Source organism: Zosterops lateralis (assembly GCF_965231275.1).
Source record: "Zosterops lateralis genome assembly, chromosome: Z".
In the NCBI taxonomy this organism is placed as follows: Eukaryota; Metazoa; Chordata; class Aves; order Passeriformes; family Zosteropidae; genus Zosterops; species Zosterops lateralis.
This window is the reverse complement of record NC_139800.1, coordinates 62,828,243-62,848,459: the sequence shown is the minus strand read 5'-3', so window position 1 is coordinate 62,848,459 and position 20,217 is coordinate 62,828,243. Positions and strand designations below refer to the sequence as shown.

Genomic DNA, 20,217 nt, shown 5'->3' with positions numbered 1-20,217 from the left:
TTTCTTTTTTTGGGTAACACTGTAAATTGAAAAAGTTCATCCACATTAATTAAAACCATCTCTGTGCTAAAAACCTGAAAATATAATTTCTATTGGTGGTAGAAAAGGAGCAGGTGGTTAAAGAAAAAATCCATTATAGAATGGAACCAAAGAAATTTCCTTGCAGGAAATATTTTCTAAAGAAAAGAGGAATTTTGACCCAATCCAGCAGCTAAGCACCACCTAGCTGCTTACTCACTCCCCTGGCAGTGGGATCGGGGAGAGAATCAGAAGGGTAAAAGCAAGAAAATGTATGCATTCATATAAAAACAATTTAGTAGAGAAAGCCAAAGCTGCACACACTAGCAAAACAAAATTTATTCGCCATTTCCCAGGTGTTCAACCATCTCCAGGAAGCAGGGCTCCATTGGGTAAAAATGACTTGGAAAGACAAATGGCATCACTTGGAACATTTTCGCCTTTGTTCTCCCCCTCTCCAGCTCCAAGTACTGAGCATGGCATCCTCTGATCTGGTCAGTTGAGGTCACCTGTGTCCCAGCTGTGTGTCCCGTCCCCTGCCCCCCCCCCCCCCCCCCCCCCTGCCTCCCCCCCCCCGCCACTTCTTGTCCATCCCCAGCCTCCTCACTGAGGGAGTGATATGAAGAGAAAAAAAAGCTTTGGCTCTGGTAAGCATGTCTAAGCAATAATGAAAACATCCTTGTTTTATCCAAACTGTGTTCATCACAAATCCTAAAGAGCCCCTTACTAGCCACTGTGAAAAGAATTAACTGTCCCAGCCAAAACCAGTCCAAGGGAACAGGAAAGAGTGCAAGTGAAGCTAAGTAATTGCTGGCATATTAGATGTTGTATGTAGAGTGGCGTATCTATACCATATACCATGAAAGATAGTACTTGAAGAGTAATTGCACTTCAGTATTGAAAGTGTTCTTGATTAAAGGCAAATCAGACTGCTTCAAGAGGAAAATACCCATTCTGATTTATCTGAAGAAAATGAGACACAAATATGAAAGAAAGTCTATGTGATTAAAATACAGGAATCTTAGATCAGGTGTTGAATTAAACATAACTGGGGTTTCAGTGGTAAAAGATAGTACTGGAACAGAAAAATAAGGGTAGAAACAGGGCGGAGGTTAAAAAATGCATAAATGAATAATTGAATAGAAGAAAAAAGAATAGGCAGTAGAGGTGAATAAAGCCAGATGCTCTTCTAAGTAGGACATGAGAAGTTTTTTTTTATTGTAATGATAATAACTGAACCCATCACCTGCTGTTGAACTACTCCCATTTGGATGTGTCTTTCCTGCTTTTAGGTTTTGTATCTGTATGTTAACATATGCTGTGTACTAAAGTTATGAGTGGGCCCACAGTTACAACTGATTTACCCTTGCTTAATCAATTTGACCTAATGTGTCTCTTGAGAGAATCATCAGAGTGCACAGTAAGGCAAGAGCTATCTTCCGTAGTTGTCTCCACACATGTAGCAAAGGCCCCTACAGTTACCACCACAAAAGCAAATATTCAGGTAAGGCAAGTGAGGGCAATGGACTCATTAAGAGAAGTACTGGTGACCTTCTGGCAAAGATCCAAAGAGCTCCAAAGGAATGGGGATTAAAATACCCCTATGCTTGCTCAGCCTGTGTGGTTTGGCTGGCATGAAAGCAAAATAACAAGCTCATCCCCTAGGAAGAGAGGACAAGACATTAACTGAAGCAGCCAAAGGTCGTTTGGCATTTCAGAAATGGGGATAAAGGCACAGTGTAATGGTCCAGTAAATCTGAGTGGAGGCCAGAGCCAGGAATCCTGATTGCTTGTTGTAGCTCACTCTTGGGTTTACCCTGTGGCTAAAGGCTGGTGGTTCCACCTTCCTGTCTCTTTGTCTTCACATCAGAAAATGTGGAGGATGATATTAAAAACTTTCACAGGTGTTTTCTAATACTTAATTTAGTAACATTTTGAAAAATACAAACGTACCTGGAAACATTAAAATTATTAAATTAACCATCTTGTCTATACATTAGACATTTTCATGTGTACAATCGGTACATTCAGACAGCAAGTTTGCACTGTAATTAATTTCATAAAGCCAGCAGCATGAGCATTTCTAAGCAATACAGAGAACAAAAGCTACACATTCCTTGGAACTGGTCCCTGAAGTCCTTTGTGTGGGGATGGATAGATAGAGAGAGACAGATATTTGTGGGCACAATGGAAAGACCCTGAGAGAGACTTTATATTATGTATAATAATATAACCTTGCTCTAGAAATAACAAATGAACACTCTTAAATCCTCTGATTTGGGTGGTAAACTAGAGACAAAGGAGGAGGAGGAAAATTATGATTTAATAGAAGTCAGTTTGCACATAGAATTGCTAATGATTCTTCAGTGTGCTGACTGGAGGAAGCTAAGTCAAGGTGGAGTACAGTGCTTCAAATCTATTTACTCCTTACGAATTGTAGAGTGACAAGACATGAGGCTGAAGTAGGGTTATGAGGTGGTGGGGCAGGGATTGAGATGGAGCATGCTCTACAGCTGTCGTTGTTATGATACAAATTTCTTTAATTTCTTTTTTCTTCTTCCCACCCTTTGCTTTTACCCTTTCCTGTACCCCCTCTTTTTTCTGTTTTTGCCTGTTGCTCTGTCTGAGCCTGGCAGAGCTGCAGGGAAGCAGTACTGATGAGAGAGGCTCATTGAACTAATTTCACAGGGGAGGGCTGTGCATGTGGATTAGAGAGTGGATAATGGGGCATTACAAATACCTGAGAGTCATGTCTCATTGCATGGCGAGTCAGATTTCTTCACAGGAACTGGGTGCACTTGTGTCTAGGAAGAGGTTTTCAGCTTTAATGTACACATAAACTTTCTTTCTCCATCATACTGGATTTGTTGCTCTGAAAGCTGTACCCCAGGCTGCTGTCAATCAACACTATCTACAATTCATCCAACCCCCTAAGATGGAGTTTTCATTACAGGTTTTTAACTGCAACTCATCTCCTGCTGATACTGAACAAAACCTGCCAAAAGCCTTCTTTTGTAGATAGAAATGAATCTTGATTAGTTTCCAAACATTCTGTCAAGAATTTGTACACAGCATGTAAGCTCTAAAAAATAAGGTAGTTGGTTTTTTGGGGGGTTTTTTTGTTGGTTTTTTTTTGGGTTTTGTTTGTTTGTGTGTTTGTTTGTTTTGTTTTGTTTTGTTGGTTTTTGTTTTCTGAGACCATTTCAGTACAGGCATTTGTCTACTTTTATGTCTCCTTTTATCTACATATGGTTTAGTTTTTTGGAAAAAAATCCAAATATTTCAAATTCAATACAGCTGAATATTTCCCTTTTGTATTGCTTAGCATGAAGAGTAATCAGAAAGAAACAAGCAGGACTAGCAGTTTTTATACAATTTGCATTTCTTTTAAAATTGTTTTCTGTCTAAATAAAAGTGTTGATGTTGTATAGTTCCTATTCAAATCAATATGTTCATATGCAATTTTGAATAGTAGTGTTAATATAAATAGGATAGTATCTCAATCCCTCACTGTTCAGTAATCTCCAATATACGTCTTTATCTCCTCTTCTCTCCCCAGCACTGCAGTGACAACACCCACCATTGCCAATCAGATATGAACATAGTAGGTGCTTGGAAGAGAGGTTACACTGGAAAGAATGTTGTGGTCACCATCCTGGATGACGGCATTGAAAGAAACCACCCAGACTTGATGCAGAATTATGTGAGTTTCCATGAGAATCCAGATTTCCTGCTTTGTTATTACCTAGAAATAATTTGCTCCGTCTAGAAAGATGGAGAAAGAGAGCAGGGAAGGATGAAGAATCATATAAGTGTTTCCTCAAATGTTAACGCTATGGGAGGAAGGAAAACAGTTTTTGATAATATGTATTTAGTTTTTAGGTTTTAGTTTTTTGATAATATGTATTTTAGTTATTTTAGTTAAGACTATGTTTCATTTGAACATATTTTGTATCAGGATGCCTCTCGTGGCTGAGTCCTGAATTTCTGAAGGACTGGAACCAATTACTGGATATTTTTTGTCTCTTCTGCAATTTTTTTTACTTTGTATCTTCACACTCTCAGAACTTAGAAATGGAATACACTGCTTTTCATTTAACGCATGCAGCTGAATTTCATATTTGGCCAATACATTTAGTCAGTGAGACAGTAGCTTTTTCTCAAATATGGTAATTTTACAGTAATCCTTCCATGCATTAATTTTTAAAGCTATTTATCATACTGTTATAAACAATATGAAAGGAAACGTATATGGCTTTTCATTATTTATTCAGTTAAAAACAAATGTAGAATATTCTGTTGTAAAATATTCTATCTAATAAATCTCTTTCAGCTCTACTGAGTCCCCTCACTACTTGTGATAGAGCTGTATCCATTGTTTTCTGTGTTCTATGTCTCACGTTGTCTCAGGAGGTTTCTGTTTGCTTGTGGTTCACCACATTTAGATGACTGACTTAATCTTTTTTGGAGGCTGATAACATAAGGAGAATCTTCTTCTCTAGTGAGTTGCTTCCTGTGTTGGTGTCAGAGTTTGAAGCTGTTCAGAGCATCAGGACCACATTTTGCTGGAGTGATTTGCCCTATCTTTTGGAAGTAGGCATTAACTGAAGGCATGTTAGGTGAGGACCTTATGATTTGTCTGAAATAAAGTGTGCAAGCTGTGTACTTCTACACAGAGTAACAAAAGAAGCAAATACATTTGGATTGAGCTAGACTAGTGAAGTTGACCAGTGGAAGGCATGCACAAACCTTCTTTCCCATTACAGATGTAGATCTTATTAAAGAGCCCTAAACACAGGCTTTTTGCCAGAAAGCTTATCTTCTTGATAGAGCATTAAGAAATTGTGGCAAAAACATCTTTAACAACACATTAAAAACTACAATAGTGTCCACAGTTTAAAGCCACTTAATTTAAATTAGCCCTATTAACATATGTATCCTTCCCTACGCTATATGTGGAACCCAGCTTGGAGGATGTGAAAACACAAGTCGGTGGGGCAATCAGTCGCCCAATTTGTCAATGTATGTTTGATCCTAGCACATGACACATCTTTCATTTTAATAGCTTAAGTTATTTAAATAAAGCAGATAGAATTTTACCTCCTCAGTGAATGACCCAGATTGAATCATGTCACCTCATTCCAGTACTGTTCTACCACTGAATTTAAAGCAACTATTTATATCCTTACCAGTCCTCTCTTCTTTTCCTCACACCAACAAGGAATTCCCCAAATTCACAAGCAATATATTTGATCACAAATGCCTTCTTTATCTCAGATTATAAGGAAGGGGCTACAAATAGGAGTATTTGAGGTGGATGTGTAACTAGTTTTGAACAAACAAGAGTTTAAAAATTGCTGCTTGCCATGTCAACACAGCACATGCTACTGCATCAATTAATGAGAGCCATAAAAACCAGCAGCTGTTCACTCTATGAACTATTTTCAGCTGTAAGAAAATATGGAACAATGATAAATATGGAACAAAAAGACAGGTATCTTACAGATATTTGAAACCGTTATACTCCCAAGGAAATGGGAAAGCAGTTTGTGTTGCTTTCCAAGTTGTAATTTTATAACAATAAATATATTATTCTTATTTCTGAAATTTCAGTTATAGTCATGCAGGTAATTTTTGAATCTTAAAACATTGAGCAAAATCCCAGTTTTGAGAATGAGCTCTCTTAACTTCTGAAAGGCTCTTATGGTTAAATGAAACATCATTTTCTATTTCTCTCCTAATGCTGGACCTATACTTTTCCCCAGTGTTTTTTATCCTTCTCTGTTTTCCAAAATTAAAATAAAATATATAATTTCAATATATAATGCTTTCCTAGAAGACAGTCACCATAAAACCACAGGACTTAGTTAGCCTAATTACTTATTTGTAGGAACCGTCTAACAGATGTATAGGCCACATGAGTCAATGGCTAATTAATTAGCAACTGGTTTTCTTTCTTTTGTTGGATGCAGGATTCGCAGGCCAGTTTTGATGTAAATGGAAATGATTTTGACCCTATGCCTCGATATGATGCCAGCAACGAGAACAAGTAAGACACTATGACACCCTTGACATTTTCAATCTGAGCCACCAGGTAGAAACTACCAATTCATCTGTGAAACTCTACAAAACTTGATTCCTCATAAACAGAGTGATCTGCATTAAAATCTTTGTGAAATACATATTTTTGTCTTTTCCATGCACACATATGACTCCTTGAAAGCATTAGAAACTGTCTGAAAACACATAAAAATTAGTCTGAGAGTTCTGGACGTGTGAAACGAAATAATTTCAATCACTTTGCAGAATATATGGGATGACGTGCTTTTCTTAAATATTGTTTTATTGAATTTTTAGGGGGTTATTATGTGTTACAATAGTCCTAGGTTCTGACTCTCTTCAACTTTGTAAATTTTTTAAATTAAAATAGGCAAGTAAATGGAGGTTGTTGCTTTTTTTCCCCCTGCAATGATGTCTTTTAAATTGATGGAAATTTTTCCTTTGGAGTTTGATAGAAACACAGAAGTGGGAATTCTGGCATGTTATATCTGTGTTGCATGACTAGTCAGAGATATCTCAGTGAATGACATATTTCCCCCTCAGAGTTCTGCTTTCTGATATTTCTCATTCCAACTTTGCTCTTTGGATCTGCTCTGGTTAAGGCTTGGAGAAAATCAGGAAAGACACCTCAGCTCAGGAAGTGGGCCACCTTTCTGCTCAGTGGATATTTGAGGGCAGTTATTTGTTGGTAACATTTTCTTAGCTAGGTACTTGCCAGAAACAAACACCTTTCTGTGGAATTGCATCATTTGAAGGACGGAGAATCCTACTTGTTGTCAATATGTTAACTATGCATTTTGTTTTCTTGAGTTTAGGTTTTTGTGGGTTTTTTTTTTGTTTTGTTTTGTTTTTTGGTTTTTTTTTTGTTTTGTTTGTTTGTTTGTTTGTTTGTTTTTTTTTTTTTTTTTTTTTTTTTTTTTTTTTTTTTTTTTTTTTTTTTTTGTTAATTGTTAATTGTTAATTGCTAAAAGTATTTAATAGTTTATGCCAGCAGAAAAGTTGTTCTTTACACAACTAAAATGCATTGGGGGTTGTGTTGTTTCTTTCCTACATACAAATTTTGTCCAGAAGAATGCAGCTGGTGAAAGCTGGGAGTCAGCTGCAAAACTTAACATTCACTTAACTGCAGAAACAAGCTAGGGCAACCTTGAATTACAATTTGATGGGAGAATCCTCTCCTTGTCAAAACCTTCTTCATTAAGGCAGGGAAGGCTGTTACATCATAATAGGACAGGTTGAAGAACAGGACCTCATTACTTGCCGTCTGCAAATACTCTGCAGCTGAGCTGTGGGTTTGCATCACAGCACATCTCTCTCTTCTGCTGTCCACTACACACCTATCCCTACACACACTTCAGGGATGTATCCTGGCTCATTTGTGTGAAGATGTTCCTCTTCTTGGACTTCGAGCATATCAAAAGTACACTTGGAGACTTCCAAATTTCAGTGCACTTTCAAGGACTTCTGGGTGCAGCAAGAAGCCACATACCTTCATCTGTGAAGTTGATGTTTTTCTTCGGCTGAGTACTGAAGTCACTTTCTTTAAAAGCATGTCCAGAAAAGGGAGTCTGCTTTTTGTTTTATTAGTAGTTTAAGTTTTATACAGGATATAAATTTGGACTGCTTCTTTTATCTCCTAGAGCCTAGGGAATTTTAGTTTTCATACCCTGCCTCCCCCTTAAGTACTTCCACTGCCCAGCCTCCAAGATTCTTTAGTGAAATGTGGTGATAGGACAGCAGTTAGGACAGCTGGAGTGAGCTTTGTCAGTGTTACTGGTAGATGCAGTGTCAGTGTAGAGTCAGCTTTTGGGCACGAAGGATACATGAAGCATGTTTTCAGTATAAGATTACTTGGCAGCCTAACCTCTACTTAGAACTTCGAGGCTCAATATTTCCAATTAGCAGATGCACAAAGCATGATAATCAGCAGCTAACCACCTTCAGTTTTTGCAGCCCTTGCCCTTTTTTCCTAGTTGCCCCTAGACTAAACAAGAATTAAACCACTATGCAGGTACTGAAAAGCACTGCTGTTAGCCTGTTCATATTTTTTGTATCTAAAATACCTTCAGAAATTGGGGCAGCAATTCAGATTGTTCAGCATAAACGGCCATTTGGCACTAAATACTCAAGTTGTGTCAGGAAGTTGAGCTAAACATTCTGAAAGCCATGCATTACAAAAACTTCATAATATGTAGATCAGTTTGGTTGATTCCTGCTTCCTGCAGTAGCAGCTGGACAGACAAAATTGCATAATAGTGATTCATGTTTACAAGGAAGGTGGGATGTACAAATGTGCTGTCATTTTCAAGATGATCTAGTTTATTCTGCTTCATTTTACAATCCAACCTTAACGGATGGAATGATAAAGAGCAAAAGGAATTGCTATTAAAATAAACAGGTGTCTGGGCAGCTCTGCATGCAGCTGTGAAACATCAGAGTATTGGATCTGTGTGCTAGCTTTTCAGTTTTAATTAGAGTGAAGTCTCTGTTGCTGAGGCTTATTGGTGAGCAAGAAGGAGCAAGAAAAAATTAACTGTAGATTACTTCAGTGTGAGCACCAGAGCGGCACTTTTCAAAATTATATTTTGTAAGTTTTATGTTAAATCTTCTATTAGCTAAGGAGAGCAGGAGGGTGGGAAGAAATATTAGACTAGTCTTTCAAGGCTTGTAGTCAAAACGGGTGGGATGATAGTTCCTTTAACTACTATGGTATGTGGGCATACTGCCAAAAGTTTGCTCTGGTTTCTATAAATTGCCAGCAAATTGCGAAGCTTCTAAATGGTACAGACTTATACTACAATTTTCTTTTGCTCAGAGGCAGTCAGCTGTGGATGAAGTCATTTCTGCTATGCAAAGCATCTTGTTTTGGTTTACTGCTTTATTCTTTTTCTGTTATTCCACAGCTATTTGTTAACATCTATGTTTATAAAACTAAGCATTATCAGTCACCGGACCATAACAGAATGCACATGGGATCACTGAAATGGTACTGTGCTTGTTGTATAGCCTCAGGAATAAAACAGAAATGTTCATTGTGTTTTTTGATTTTGACCAAAACAAAAATTACTTCTTCTATTTCGTAAGAAATTTCTTAGGGATGATATTTCAAAGCTTAGGTTTTACTATGGTGACGGGCACTTTTATAAAACAGAGGGACTTCTAAAAAATCTCCTTTAAATAATACCAGTTGACTTTAATGCAGTTCTTATTAAACTTACATAAGAAAAAGTAAAAGTGAGCTGTTATTTCTGTTTTGGAGATACTGAGTCACTCTTTGGATGCATCTTCAACATTTTTCAGTGATGCATTCCACTATATAAATAATTTATTTCAATAACCTCCTAAATTGCTTTTTAATGAGTGTAAGATTTTTGAGAGACAAAAATTCTTGACGTTCAAAAGTTATTAGAAACAGAATCTCTTATGTCTAAACTTTGCAATATGGAGAGAACTTTACATAATAATAATAACTCACAAACAAAAAATTAGTGAGTTGGTGAGTTTCAGTCCTGTTCGATCCAACACACTGTCATTGTTTTGCCATTATGATTCATTATTACTTCCCTTTGCCAGACACATTAATGTAGATGCCCAATAAAATGCCAAAGTCTTAATTTTCTTCAGAGTGACCAGCTGCTAATTTATACTCTCTGCTTATGGTGAAGGCCTGTAGTACATCCAGAGTCATTTAATTATATTGTATACAAGATATTTGACAGGCAGATGAGCTCCTGTTTCCTCTTGGATAGTCAATAGAAGAAAATTGAAAAGCTTTATTGCCTGCTGTGGCACTATTCAGTGCAGATACCTGAAGAACTGAGCAAACAGAGAGAGTCTGAAGTCTCTCATTGGTGGCTTGAAATATCAGCTCAAAAAGTTCCCACAGCTGCAGTGTGACAGAAAGGAATGGTGACAACTGGGAGTATCTTTCTATGCACTTTGAGTGCTGGTATGCACCTGTTGCTATTGATTTTAAATTTGCTGTATTGCGTGGTGCAGACAAAACAGAAGAGAAGATAAACTATACAGAGAAGCACTGCTGCACCATCTTGTGCTTTCAGTTGAAGTAAGGTATCAGCTCTTAGATAAAGGCTTTTTTTTTCTGAGGAAATCTTGATCTTGTTTGCTCTTCTTCTGTACTCCAACTTTTCAACATGGCATTCTCCCATTTCTGGAGGCTTGAAAAACAAAGCATGAAGTGATGTTGTCAACTGGCAGAGCATGGTCTCTTTGATGCCAGAAAAGCACCCCTGATAGCACAGAAGGAGGTAAGGGAGAGGTAATTTAGGCTAGAGAATTCACTTAATATACATAATGTGTTTCAGATCAATAGAATTAAATGCTTACACCAAGTGTGGTTTTGTTGATTCCAGGTACCAATGATTAAATGTCAGGTGTCTAGTGTGTCTCTGTATCACTGCAAATTTCATGGACTTCAGGTATAATTCTTAGGAAACTGCAGATTTTGGATTGTTTTCTCTAATTGGTGACATGTTCATTTGTGAAAACCAGGATCTGAGCTGAGTAGTCACAGGTCATTGGTGTAGAAGCTACAGTCAATGACTGCAATCCTGATTTATTCTTTTTTGCTTGTATTCTGATTCTAAACTCATTGCTGTTATGCCAATATCCTACTGTGCTGCAGTTTTAGCAGGTGTTAGACATGAAGTAAATGCAGTCTGTTTGAGCTTACAGACTGAGATGCCACATTTTACAAGGAGCATTGTTAGTGATTCATCAGCTAATCTCCTACTTACAATCTAGTGACCTGTCATGGTTTAGAAAAGGTATTCCTCAGTTTACTGTTCCCACTAAATACTAAAGACCTTGTGTCTTCTCCTTTCGCTTCTTCCTGCTTTCTTACAGCAGGGCTGGAGAGGAGAATTGGAGACACAGAGGGTGAAGATTGTTGGCTGAGATAAGAACAGTTTACTGGGAACAGCAATGAAATAAGAAGACCAAGAGTAATAACAGAGTGTGTGAGATAGGTGAACAATCCACAAGCAATTGCTCACCATAGAACCCAGCACCTGCCCTCACAGTCTTATAAACCAGCAGTCCCACAAACAACACTCCTCTGAACAGTACTCTTCTCCCCTTCGTGGCTCGAGGTGGTATCAAATAACTCGCATCCCCTCCTGGCTGCTGCAACAGTTCTGCTGGCCAGAACAAAGTCATGAGCCAACCAAGTGCCATGGGGCATAAAGGTTCCAGTGTAAAATTGTAAAAATAAGGAAGATAAACTTTGCGGCTTGCAGAATTGTACTGTGATGAAGTATAATAAATTTAGCGATTCATTTGGAGCAATTTTTTTTCCTCACTTTTTGTTTTAACTGTTACTTAGTCTTTGGGTGCTGTTATATAACATGCTTATCCTTTAGATTGCCATACCTCAGGGGTAATCATCATACATGCTTCATTTCTTCTCTCTCAGGGTAGAACTGAAAACATGTGTGTAGAATCTTTTAGTGGAAACTTTCTTTTCTTGAAAGGAAATTGTTGTAAAAACGTGGAGCACAAATCTTCACTATATACTGCATTTGATAATGTTTTTCTTTTAATGCAAAACAGGTGTTTAACCTATGGGAAGAGATGAGGTGTGCATTAAAACAGAACAGACAACAAACTAACAGTTGATGTTTTGACGTTCTTGTGCTTTGCTGTTTCAGAGTAAAATGTCTGTTCATTTGAAGTTTTCTGAAAGTAAGTGGGATCTTAGAATTGGTGGAAGCTGAGGACAATTAGCCAGGCTAGAGGAGGGGCAGTCTCTGTTAAGTTAATTCACCTGCCCATGATAGGTGCCCCTCATGACTGGTGTTTATGATCAGTCCTTGATGACAGCATTTCATATTGACAAGACATTAAAAAATTCATTGAACTACAAGTGTTGATTAAGTAGCCTTTTGATCCAGGTTCCAGATTCAATAGTGGAAAATCTCATAATGAGAGTTTTTTCAGGCTACCAAAAATTGTCTTTTTGCTAAACTCTTCTAATCTGCTCATTATGTTATCACACTATGTTACATAGTCCTGCGCGCCAACCATAAGTGGTATAATTTATAATTTTTGAGAGCCACAGGAAAGACAATCCTTTCGGTAGTCATTGAAAGTGAGAGAACTGAAACAGAGGAATAAACAAAACCCAAATTCAGCTAGAATTCCAGTTGAAAGATAAAAAAATAGTTCTTTTTTTATATCCTGGTATCAGTCACTGAACAGTATTGTTTGTTGCTTAACTAGTGTTTGAGGAACAGTGATCTTCTTTTTTATGATGTATAAGACTTTCATGGTCTCAAACATTTAACCACAACACTTAAGGAAAGCCTTCTTTCTGTTTCTAATTACTGAAGTACCAGACAATGAGCTCACAAATAAAATTAAGTTCTGAAGCATTATGCAACTGCTTCTAGTGTTTTTATGTAAATTACTGATCACAATGAGTCAGATATTCCCTTACAATTCAAAGTCAACAATAGGAGGGACACAGACTTTTCTGAATTCTTTTCTATGGAGAGTTAGATGGGAAAGGATTTTTCATATGTTCTTTTTCCCAGAGTAGGTATTTTTTCTAAGTATGTGTCTGTATTTTGAGGTTTTGAACTTAGCAGGGGAGAATTTGCAGCTACAATAGGCTAGTTTTGATGTTGTAAAATGGTAAATCAGTTTCAAGTTGCATGCACATATACTTATACAGCCTGAATAGGATTTGAGAGCATAAATACATTTTTTCCTGTGCTTTCCAATTTTCAGACATTATAGGTATTGGCAAAAATTAAAGAGTGAATCCATGTTGCATATGTGGTAATTGACTTTGCCAGATGATTTCACAGTTAGCACAGTCAAAGGCAGTGCAAAATGTGGTTCATTGAGACTTTTCAGCCAGCACAAGTATAGCATTGATTACCCTTCTAATGTTTGTGGCATCAAGGCAGACCTCTAATTATAGGTTTGATAAAGCAATTGTGAATCCAGTGTCAAAAGCTTTTAAATTGAAGCATTCTTATAAATACTATCCTATTAATGATTGAACTTTGCAAATTTATGATAGAAACTAATGTCTTAACAGCACGACTAGGGGATTTTTATAAGAAATTTTCAGATGTTGCTTTTTTTACAAATGAAAATATGGGCATTTGTAAGGTTACTGCTGTTGGCAGGTTTATTTTTATAGCCTTGATTTACATTTCTGCGATTCTGTAATTTATCTTAAAGATACTGTCAGATTATTACCTTAGACACTTTATTAAAGTCAGATTTCTCTCTTGAAGACAAATTACCTTTTTTCCTTTTCCTGAAGGAAAATGATCAAGATTGAGAAATTCAGATGTCAAAGTAAAGGAATGGATATCACAGATGTAGATTGCACTGAGGAGTATATGTTTAACCTGGTTTAAAAATTGCTTGTACTGCTATACAGACTCAAAGCAATCATCAAATCTCTGGTGTTAGAAAACTGAGGAGGAGACTGTGGCTTGTTTACTTAGCCAAAATGTGTGAGGGTGAGGCTGTTGGCTGGGTTTGTCAAGGAGTGGCAAAGACAGTGTAGTGAGAAGATATGTTTTACTTCTCCTTTCAGCCCAACTTATGTCCCTGCACTTCTGTCCTTAGTATTACAGGCACATCCGGTGAACAGCTGCTAACTTGTTCTGCACTGAAGAGAGCGTGTGAGAATTACACTTCTTATGCTGAAACCCTTTTCTCAAGTAAAAGGAAACTTTGCTCCTGCTGAATCAATGACATAAGTTTCATTAAAAAGCAACTATGAACACAGATAAAAGTACTTGAACTTATTTCAACAATTTCCTCATTCATCTTTGAAATGCATCTTTAAGGAGAAATGGAAGGTCTGTTTAATGCAGAACAGCATCAAATGAAATTTAGCATTAAGCACAGTACAAATCTTGCACAGTGCAGTTGAAATTCCACTCAGAATTGAAGATGGGTAGGAAGTGTGTCTCTGAGCTGAAATATGGTACAGATACAGAGTTACGTAATCTTAATTTTTTAAAAATGTTGTCACAGCAGTCATCCACCATGAAAAATGGAGTATGCAGACTAGGTGAAGAGCCGTCCATGACCTGTGTGGACATCACTCTATTATTCCTAATGTTTGTGTTGTGACTTTAGGATCTTTGGATCTATCATTATCTTCCTTGCATGAAAGAAAATTTTCTGTAAGAGGGTTCCTCTAAACTGTTATTGAGATCTCCAAAGGCGTCCAGGACTTCTTTTCCTGCCAAGGAGATCTTAGCCTGAAACTCCAGATTTGGATTCTTGTATTTATAAGATATTTTTCATTTGTGCTTAGGTGTGATTTCAATAGAGCTGATGCAAAATATTTTTGAGAAGTTTATGTTTTCTATTTCATTGGGGCCTTCATTACACAAAAGTGTGGAGATTTTAAGTGAAAGAGGTGGCTCAAGCACCTGAGATGTCTTCAGATGATACACATTGGTGTCAGTGTGGATGAAAAACATGAATCAGAATATACAGTGACTCATAATATACTATCATACAAATCTTGTGAAACTGAAATACAGAATGGAAGATATCTAAGATAAGATATCTACAGAATGTATCTGTAACAGAGCAGGCTCATGACCATGAATTTAAGGCGATCAGTTCTTAATAATAAAGGGGTCCAGGAAGGCTGAACATAGATGGAAGTTTTAAAGACTATCTTAAAGAGGAGCAGAGAGGAGCCGACCTTTCCTATTTGCCAAAAAGTGAGCCATCAGGGAAAAAAATTGGCCTGGTGTAACAGGGAGCTTTTGCAGGAACTCAGATAAAAAAATAGGTTTCATGGCCCTTGGAAGAAGGGGCAGACAGACAACACAGGAAGAATAATGTGATGTTAGGTTATGAAGAAAGAAAATTAGAAAGGTGAAACCTCACCTAGGGCTCAATCTGTTGACTACTGTAAAAGATAATAGAAAATGTTTGTATAAATACATTAAGAACAGAAGGAAGGGCAAGGAAAATCTCCATTCTTTATGGCCCTGGCAGAGAATATCGCCAACGATGAGGAAGAGGTTGAGATACTTAATGCCTTCTTTGGCTCAGTCTTTAACAGTAAAGTATTCAAACATGGAGCTTTTGTGTAGTTGCTGATCCCACAATTGCTGTGATGGTCCCATTTGTCTTTGTAAAGCATCACATAACTGGCAGGGAAATTGAGGTGGAAAAAAAAAAGAAGAAAAGTAGAAAACCAACTTTACTCCTTTGGTTCCTTTAACTCATATAATTTCAGGTATTATATGTAACAAGAGCAGATACATTTGTTAGAGGAACTTGTGGTATCTACAGATCTATAGGACACTTCAAATACATAGGAAACTCTATCTCCAAAGTAGGTCAAGGACCCCTGAAAACCTTAGAAATCAACTTGGCAGCTATAAGAACAAAAATATGAAAATCTTAAACCAAATAAATTACATCACTTGGTTTCTTCATGTGCAATTAGGTTAATTAGTTCAATAAGTCTTAGGTTCAATAAGTCTTCTAATTCCAAGGCAAACCTCTACCATAGGCAGGCAGTAATGTGGAAGAAAACATTCTTGCTTCTCATCAAAATGATGATGACTCTCACTGGCTTTAATGTAGTTAGCTTTTGCAGAATTGCTAAGAAACTTCAGTCCAAAGTTTTACTCCTGTTTTTGTTTACAGATCTTATGTGGTGACTTGCTTACAGAACAAAGAAAAGTTGTAGAACTTAATTTTATTTTTCTGAAAGTTATTATTAAGATGTGTCTATTCTAGTAGAGGTGTTTCTTTTAGTCTCAGATTTGCAGTTCAAGTTCTCGGTACCTTTTCAGTAGAATGAAAATAGAAGTGTCTTCTTACACCCAAAAAGTATTACTTTTAAAAGACTTTAGATGTTATAGTAAAAGTGATGAAATGCATGCATGTAATGCATCGAATTTGCCTAGTTTAGTTATTCACTTTTTCAAAAAACATATGACAAACTGCTTCACCTGTATCCATCTCAACCAAAGATCTTATTGTGCAGATAACATAGTGCAGCCATTATATAGTAACCTTTCCCAAGTAAGAGTGTTCACTACAGGTGGTACATTCGGAATTTTCAGGAGCAACTTTCTAACAAGCTTTATTCATTGTGTACAAGACTGTGTTTTGTAAGGATATCTCGGGTAAATATGGGTGGACTTTCCTTGGAATAGCAAATACAGGGCATAGGGAAAATAATAATTTGTGTCATGTTCCAGTTCATACTCCAAAGCGTTCAGAGACTATTGAAAATTGTAATAGATCATTGACTTTGGATAGCCATCTATTCAGAAACTGATAGCAGTTCATTAGCAAAAGAAGAAATAAACCAGCAGGTAAAATTAATGGAACCATTCATAAAGCATAACAAGGGTTTCTGATTTGTGTAAGATAACGTTGAGAGTGACACTAATTTGGTTTGTAATCTGAGGCCTTTCAAAATTAGGAATAATTTTAGACTCAAAAGACATGACTTAAACTATGCTCATTATCCATATTTTATGCAAGGAATTACTATGAAGCATCATTTTCCAGATCTCATCCTGAAAATATTTGGTAGGTAGAAATATGAAGGTAGGTAGAAATATTCCATTTTTGACATGAAGAAAGATAAATTAAAGTGAAGTAAAATATTGTTAAAATAATATAAGAAGCTGTCTGCAAAGATTTTTGCTCATTTAAATACACTTTTGTATCTTTCCACTTTAAGAGAGTTTGTGTCAAGCCTTACAAGAAAACTATACAGCGGCAACCGTATGCCCACCTTTATTCCTTCTCCCCAAAGAAGCAAGGTGTTTCTATTTTGTGGGAATACTGTGGATTTCAGCCAGAGAAACCTGAAGTCTTGAATGACCCAATGTAGGTTACTCTACTGCTGTCATCTTCTGGCAGGATTAATATATGAGAGAGGAGCAGTATCCCAAACAAGAAGGAGATGTACTAGGGTATACAAACTTATTCTGTTTGTTATTCTTAGCAGTTGCCTTGAGAAGTTTCAAGGATACCTTTATCGGACAAAAGTACGGTGTTACCCTGCTGTTACTCAGAGTTAAGCAAGTAATTTATTGGGATACTGCAAAACCTTCAGTTCCAGGGCTGTGTTGTAGTCACTGAGACTGTTGCAGACAGGAACAGAGAATTTAATTGTTGCGTTGAACCAGTGTAAAGAATTAGCTAAATAAACTATTTTTAAAAAGTGCTTCCATTTTTTTTCTTGTATAAAAACACATTCCTGATTTTGTCATTTTCCCCTCATTAAGATGCGTAATCTAGTTGTTCCCCTTACTATTTTGCTAGCCAAGATTTGAACTTGGGCTTTTCTTTGTCCTTTTTTCTGTATGTCATGAGCAAAGCAATAAAGCTATCAAATCTCAGGGATTAAGAATGATAAAAGTGTGGACAGGTATTTGGTTCTTCCCAAGTGTTTGTGGTACAGAATCACAGGATTAACTAGGTTGGAAAAGACCACTGAGGTCATAGAGTCAAACCTATGATCCATCACCACACTGCCAACTAGACCATGGCACTGAGTGCCATATCCAGTCTTTTCTTTGACACCTCCAGGGACAGTGATTCCACCACCTCCCAGGGCAGCCCATTCCAATGCCCCTTCACTCCTTTTGTGAAAAAATTCTTCCTAATGTCCAGCCTAAACCCTTCCTGGTACGTCTTAAGACTGCGTCTCTTGTCCTGTTGCTCTTGTCTGGGGGAAGATACTGACTCCCTGGCTATACCATCCTTTCAGGGAGTTGTAGAGAATGATAAGGTGTTTCCTGAGCCTCCTTTTCTCCTCTATTCTTTAGGCTGTACAAAAAGAAACTGCCAGAATTGCTTGTTCTAGGATTTTCCACCCTTTCTACAGCCTCTCAACCAACCTGCATATGGTCATAAAAAGAACTTTTTGCTTATGTGGCAAGGGAGTCTTGAAGTCTAAGCAGCCTCATATGCTTCAGTTTCAAAAGTAGACAAAGTACTGCTTTTCATTAAGTGTGTCTAGGTAGTCATTTTCTATTCCAAGGTAGCCTTGATGTTATTATTGAACAGGTTAAATTCCAGAGCACAGTAACTAATCTGTACAGGTTTTACTTGCAATTTGCTTTAGTGATTTAAAAACAAGAATTAGATTGCCTACTTTAAGAAGGATAATGTAGATAGTTAGTATGAAAGGCAATAGGAGAAAAAAATCAGCTGAATGTTTTTCTGATCCTGGTGATTGAACTGTTTTATTTCTTCTCACCAATTTTTTTCCTTCCAGAAAAGAGGCTGAATAAAAATTTTCTTTGGATTAAAGCAAATTTAGAAATCCTTTATTATTATTATTATTATTGCATTTAACTATATACTTGACTAAATATGTTATTTGCTGACTTTCTTTTTTGATACTTTTTATTCTACATCTTATTTCATTTGCTCCATCAGACCATCTATTCATTGTTTGCTTTGAAAATAAAAAAGACGTATTTGTTTTATATGCTCAGTTAATTTGCCCACTCAGAAAAACAAAACTGTAAAATGCTAAGTAAATTGTAGAGGCATATTCCTTTCCTAGGCTTGTATCAGAACTTCACACTTGTAACAAATTAACTGCTAATAGCTAACAAATGCTAAGAGAGTGGCAAGTCAGCTTTGCTGTTGTCCATGCTGTTAAGTTTAAAATTTGCGTGTCTGACGTGTGAAATGTTCCAAATGTGTTTGTTTAATGCTGTCATCTTTGATTTTGTGAGAAATAAATGAGATATTTTCAAGTTGTTCTAAAAGCAACTTCCCATAATCATGCAAAAAGTCATTAGCCCTGGGGACGTTTACTGGAGATCTTCCAGTCCTGTGCTGTAACCACATTACAGCACCGTGATGCCGAGAAACACTATCCTGGCTGTGATGACACCCAGGTCTTTGGCATTTTTCTTGATATCGCACATTGAAGATTTGTGTAACTTGTTTTTCATATTTACTCTGCCATCTTTCTCCGCTGCTAATATCCAAATATCTCTCCTTTGGGAAGTAGCTTTATTATTGCTATTTTTCAGCTGTAGCAGATTATGTTTTAAAGGCAAAAGATTGATATTTTACTTGCCCATGCTTTTAATATGTGACGGTTCCTTTTTATGTCCTTATTCAGATGTTCCTAGAATAGCATCCCAACCTAGTGTCAATTTGAAAAGTGTTTTCCACCCTCCAGATTATTAGAGAACATTTATATATGAACAGCTTTAAAATACTTTTTTCGGCGCTATATAAGACATTTGTCTGGGGTTCAATAAAGTGCATTTCTGATGCTTGCTGTTAAAATATATTTTTCTCCAACTGTTATTACATTGTAACCCTTCAGATACCACATTTCCTGTTGAGGATTATAGTGCAGTTTTAAAGACAACTTTAAAAACATTTGAAAGTTTAACTAAAGAAGAGTTGTGCAAAAAAATAAATTCCAACTCAGTTATTTTCCTACAAATACCAATAGCTACCCAAATTTCCATTCTTTTTCTTTCCATAGGATTGAAAATTGTTTTAACATTTTAAGTTCCTTTATTCATATAATTTTCAGTCTCCACCAACCATGTAGTTTAGTTCATGTTACAGGTTACATTCCTGGGATTCTGCTGTAATTTATAATAATGACTAAGATAGATATTTTTTTTTTTTTTTTTTTTTTTTTTTTTTTTTTTTACTAATGCATTGTCTTTATGTATAGGAAGTTTCCCTCTCTGAGAAAAAGGGCATCCCAAGAGGTGTTAGCAGAACTGATCTTGTGCACATTACTTGGCCCTGGGGTAAACAGCATGTTTGATGATACAGTGGAAATCTAATCTTTTTGACAAGGTCTGTTGGATGTAGTTACCAAAGTAGCAGGTATTCATTTGGAGCCAAGGAGAAATTAGAGCTGTTTGTTCCATTCTTCTCCAGGCAGCCTCCCTCCTCCAGGTGTGGCTTCTCTCCATTCACTTTCTCAACTGAAAGACCTTCTTCCCATCACTTCTTCCAAAACTTGGTGCCCATGAGGGATTTCTTGGCAATCCAGTCTCCATCTGGGAATCTGCAGTTTAGCCACATGCTTTCACCAGGCAGAGAATGATTTATTAATAAATTATGTGCACTAAGCTGATCTCTGCAGGTATTTTTACATTTCTAGAG

At 36.8% G+C, this 20,217-nt stretch overlaps 1 protein-coding gene across 3 annotated transcripts in view; it reads left to right on the top strand.

Annotated features, from left to right (window-relative positions):
• The window catches only part of PCSK5 (proprotein convertase subtilisin/kexin type 5), a 225,664-nt gene that overhangs the window by 65,155 nt on the left and 140,292 nt on the right, over nucleotides 1–20,217 (top strand). For all 3 annotated transcript variants that reach the window (XM_083884563.1, XM_083884562.1, XM_083884564.1), the window contains exons 4-5: nucleotides 3,578–3,721; nucleotides 5,991–6,067. In XM_083884563.1, the coding sequence (XP_083740689.1) occupies nucleotides 3,578–3,721; nucleotides 5,991–6,067 (221 nt within the window). The remainder of the gene's footprint in view (nucleotides 1–3,577; nucleotides 3,722–5,990; nucleotides 6,068–20,217) is intronic.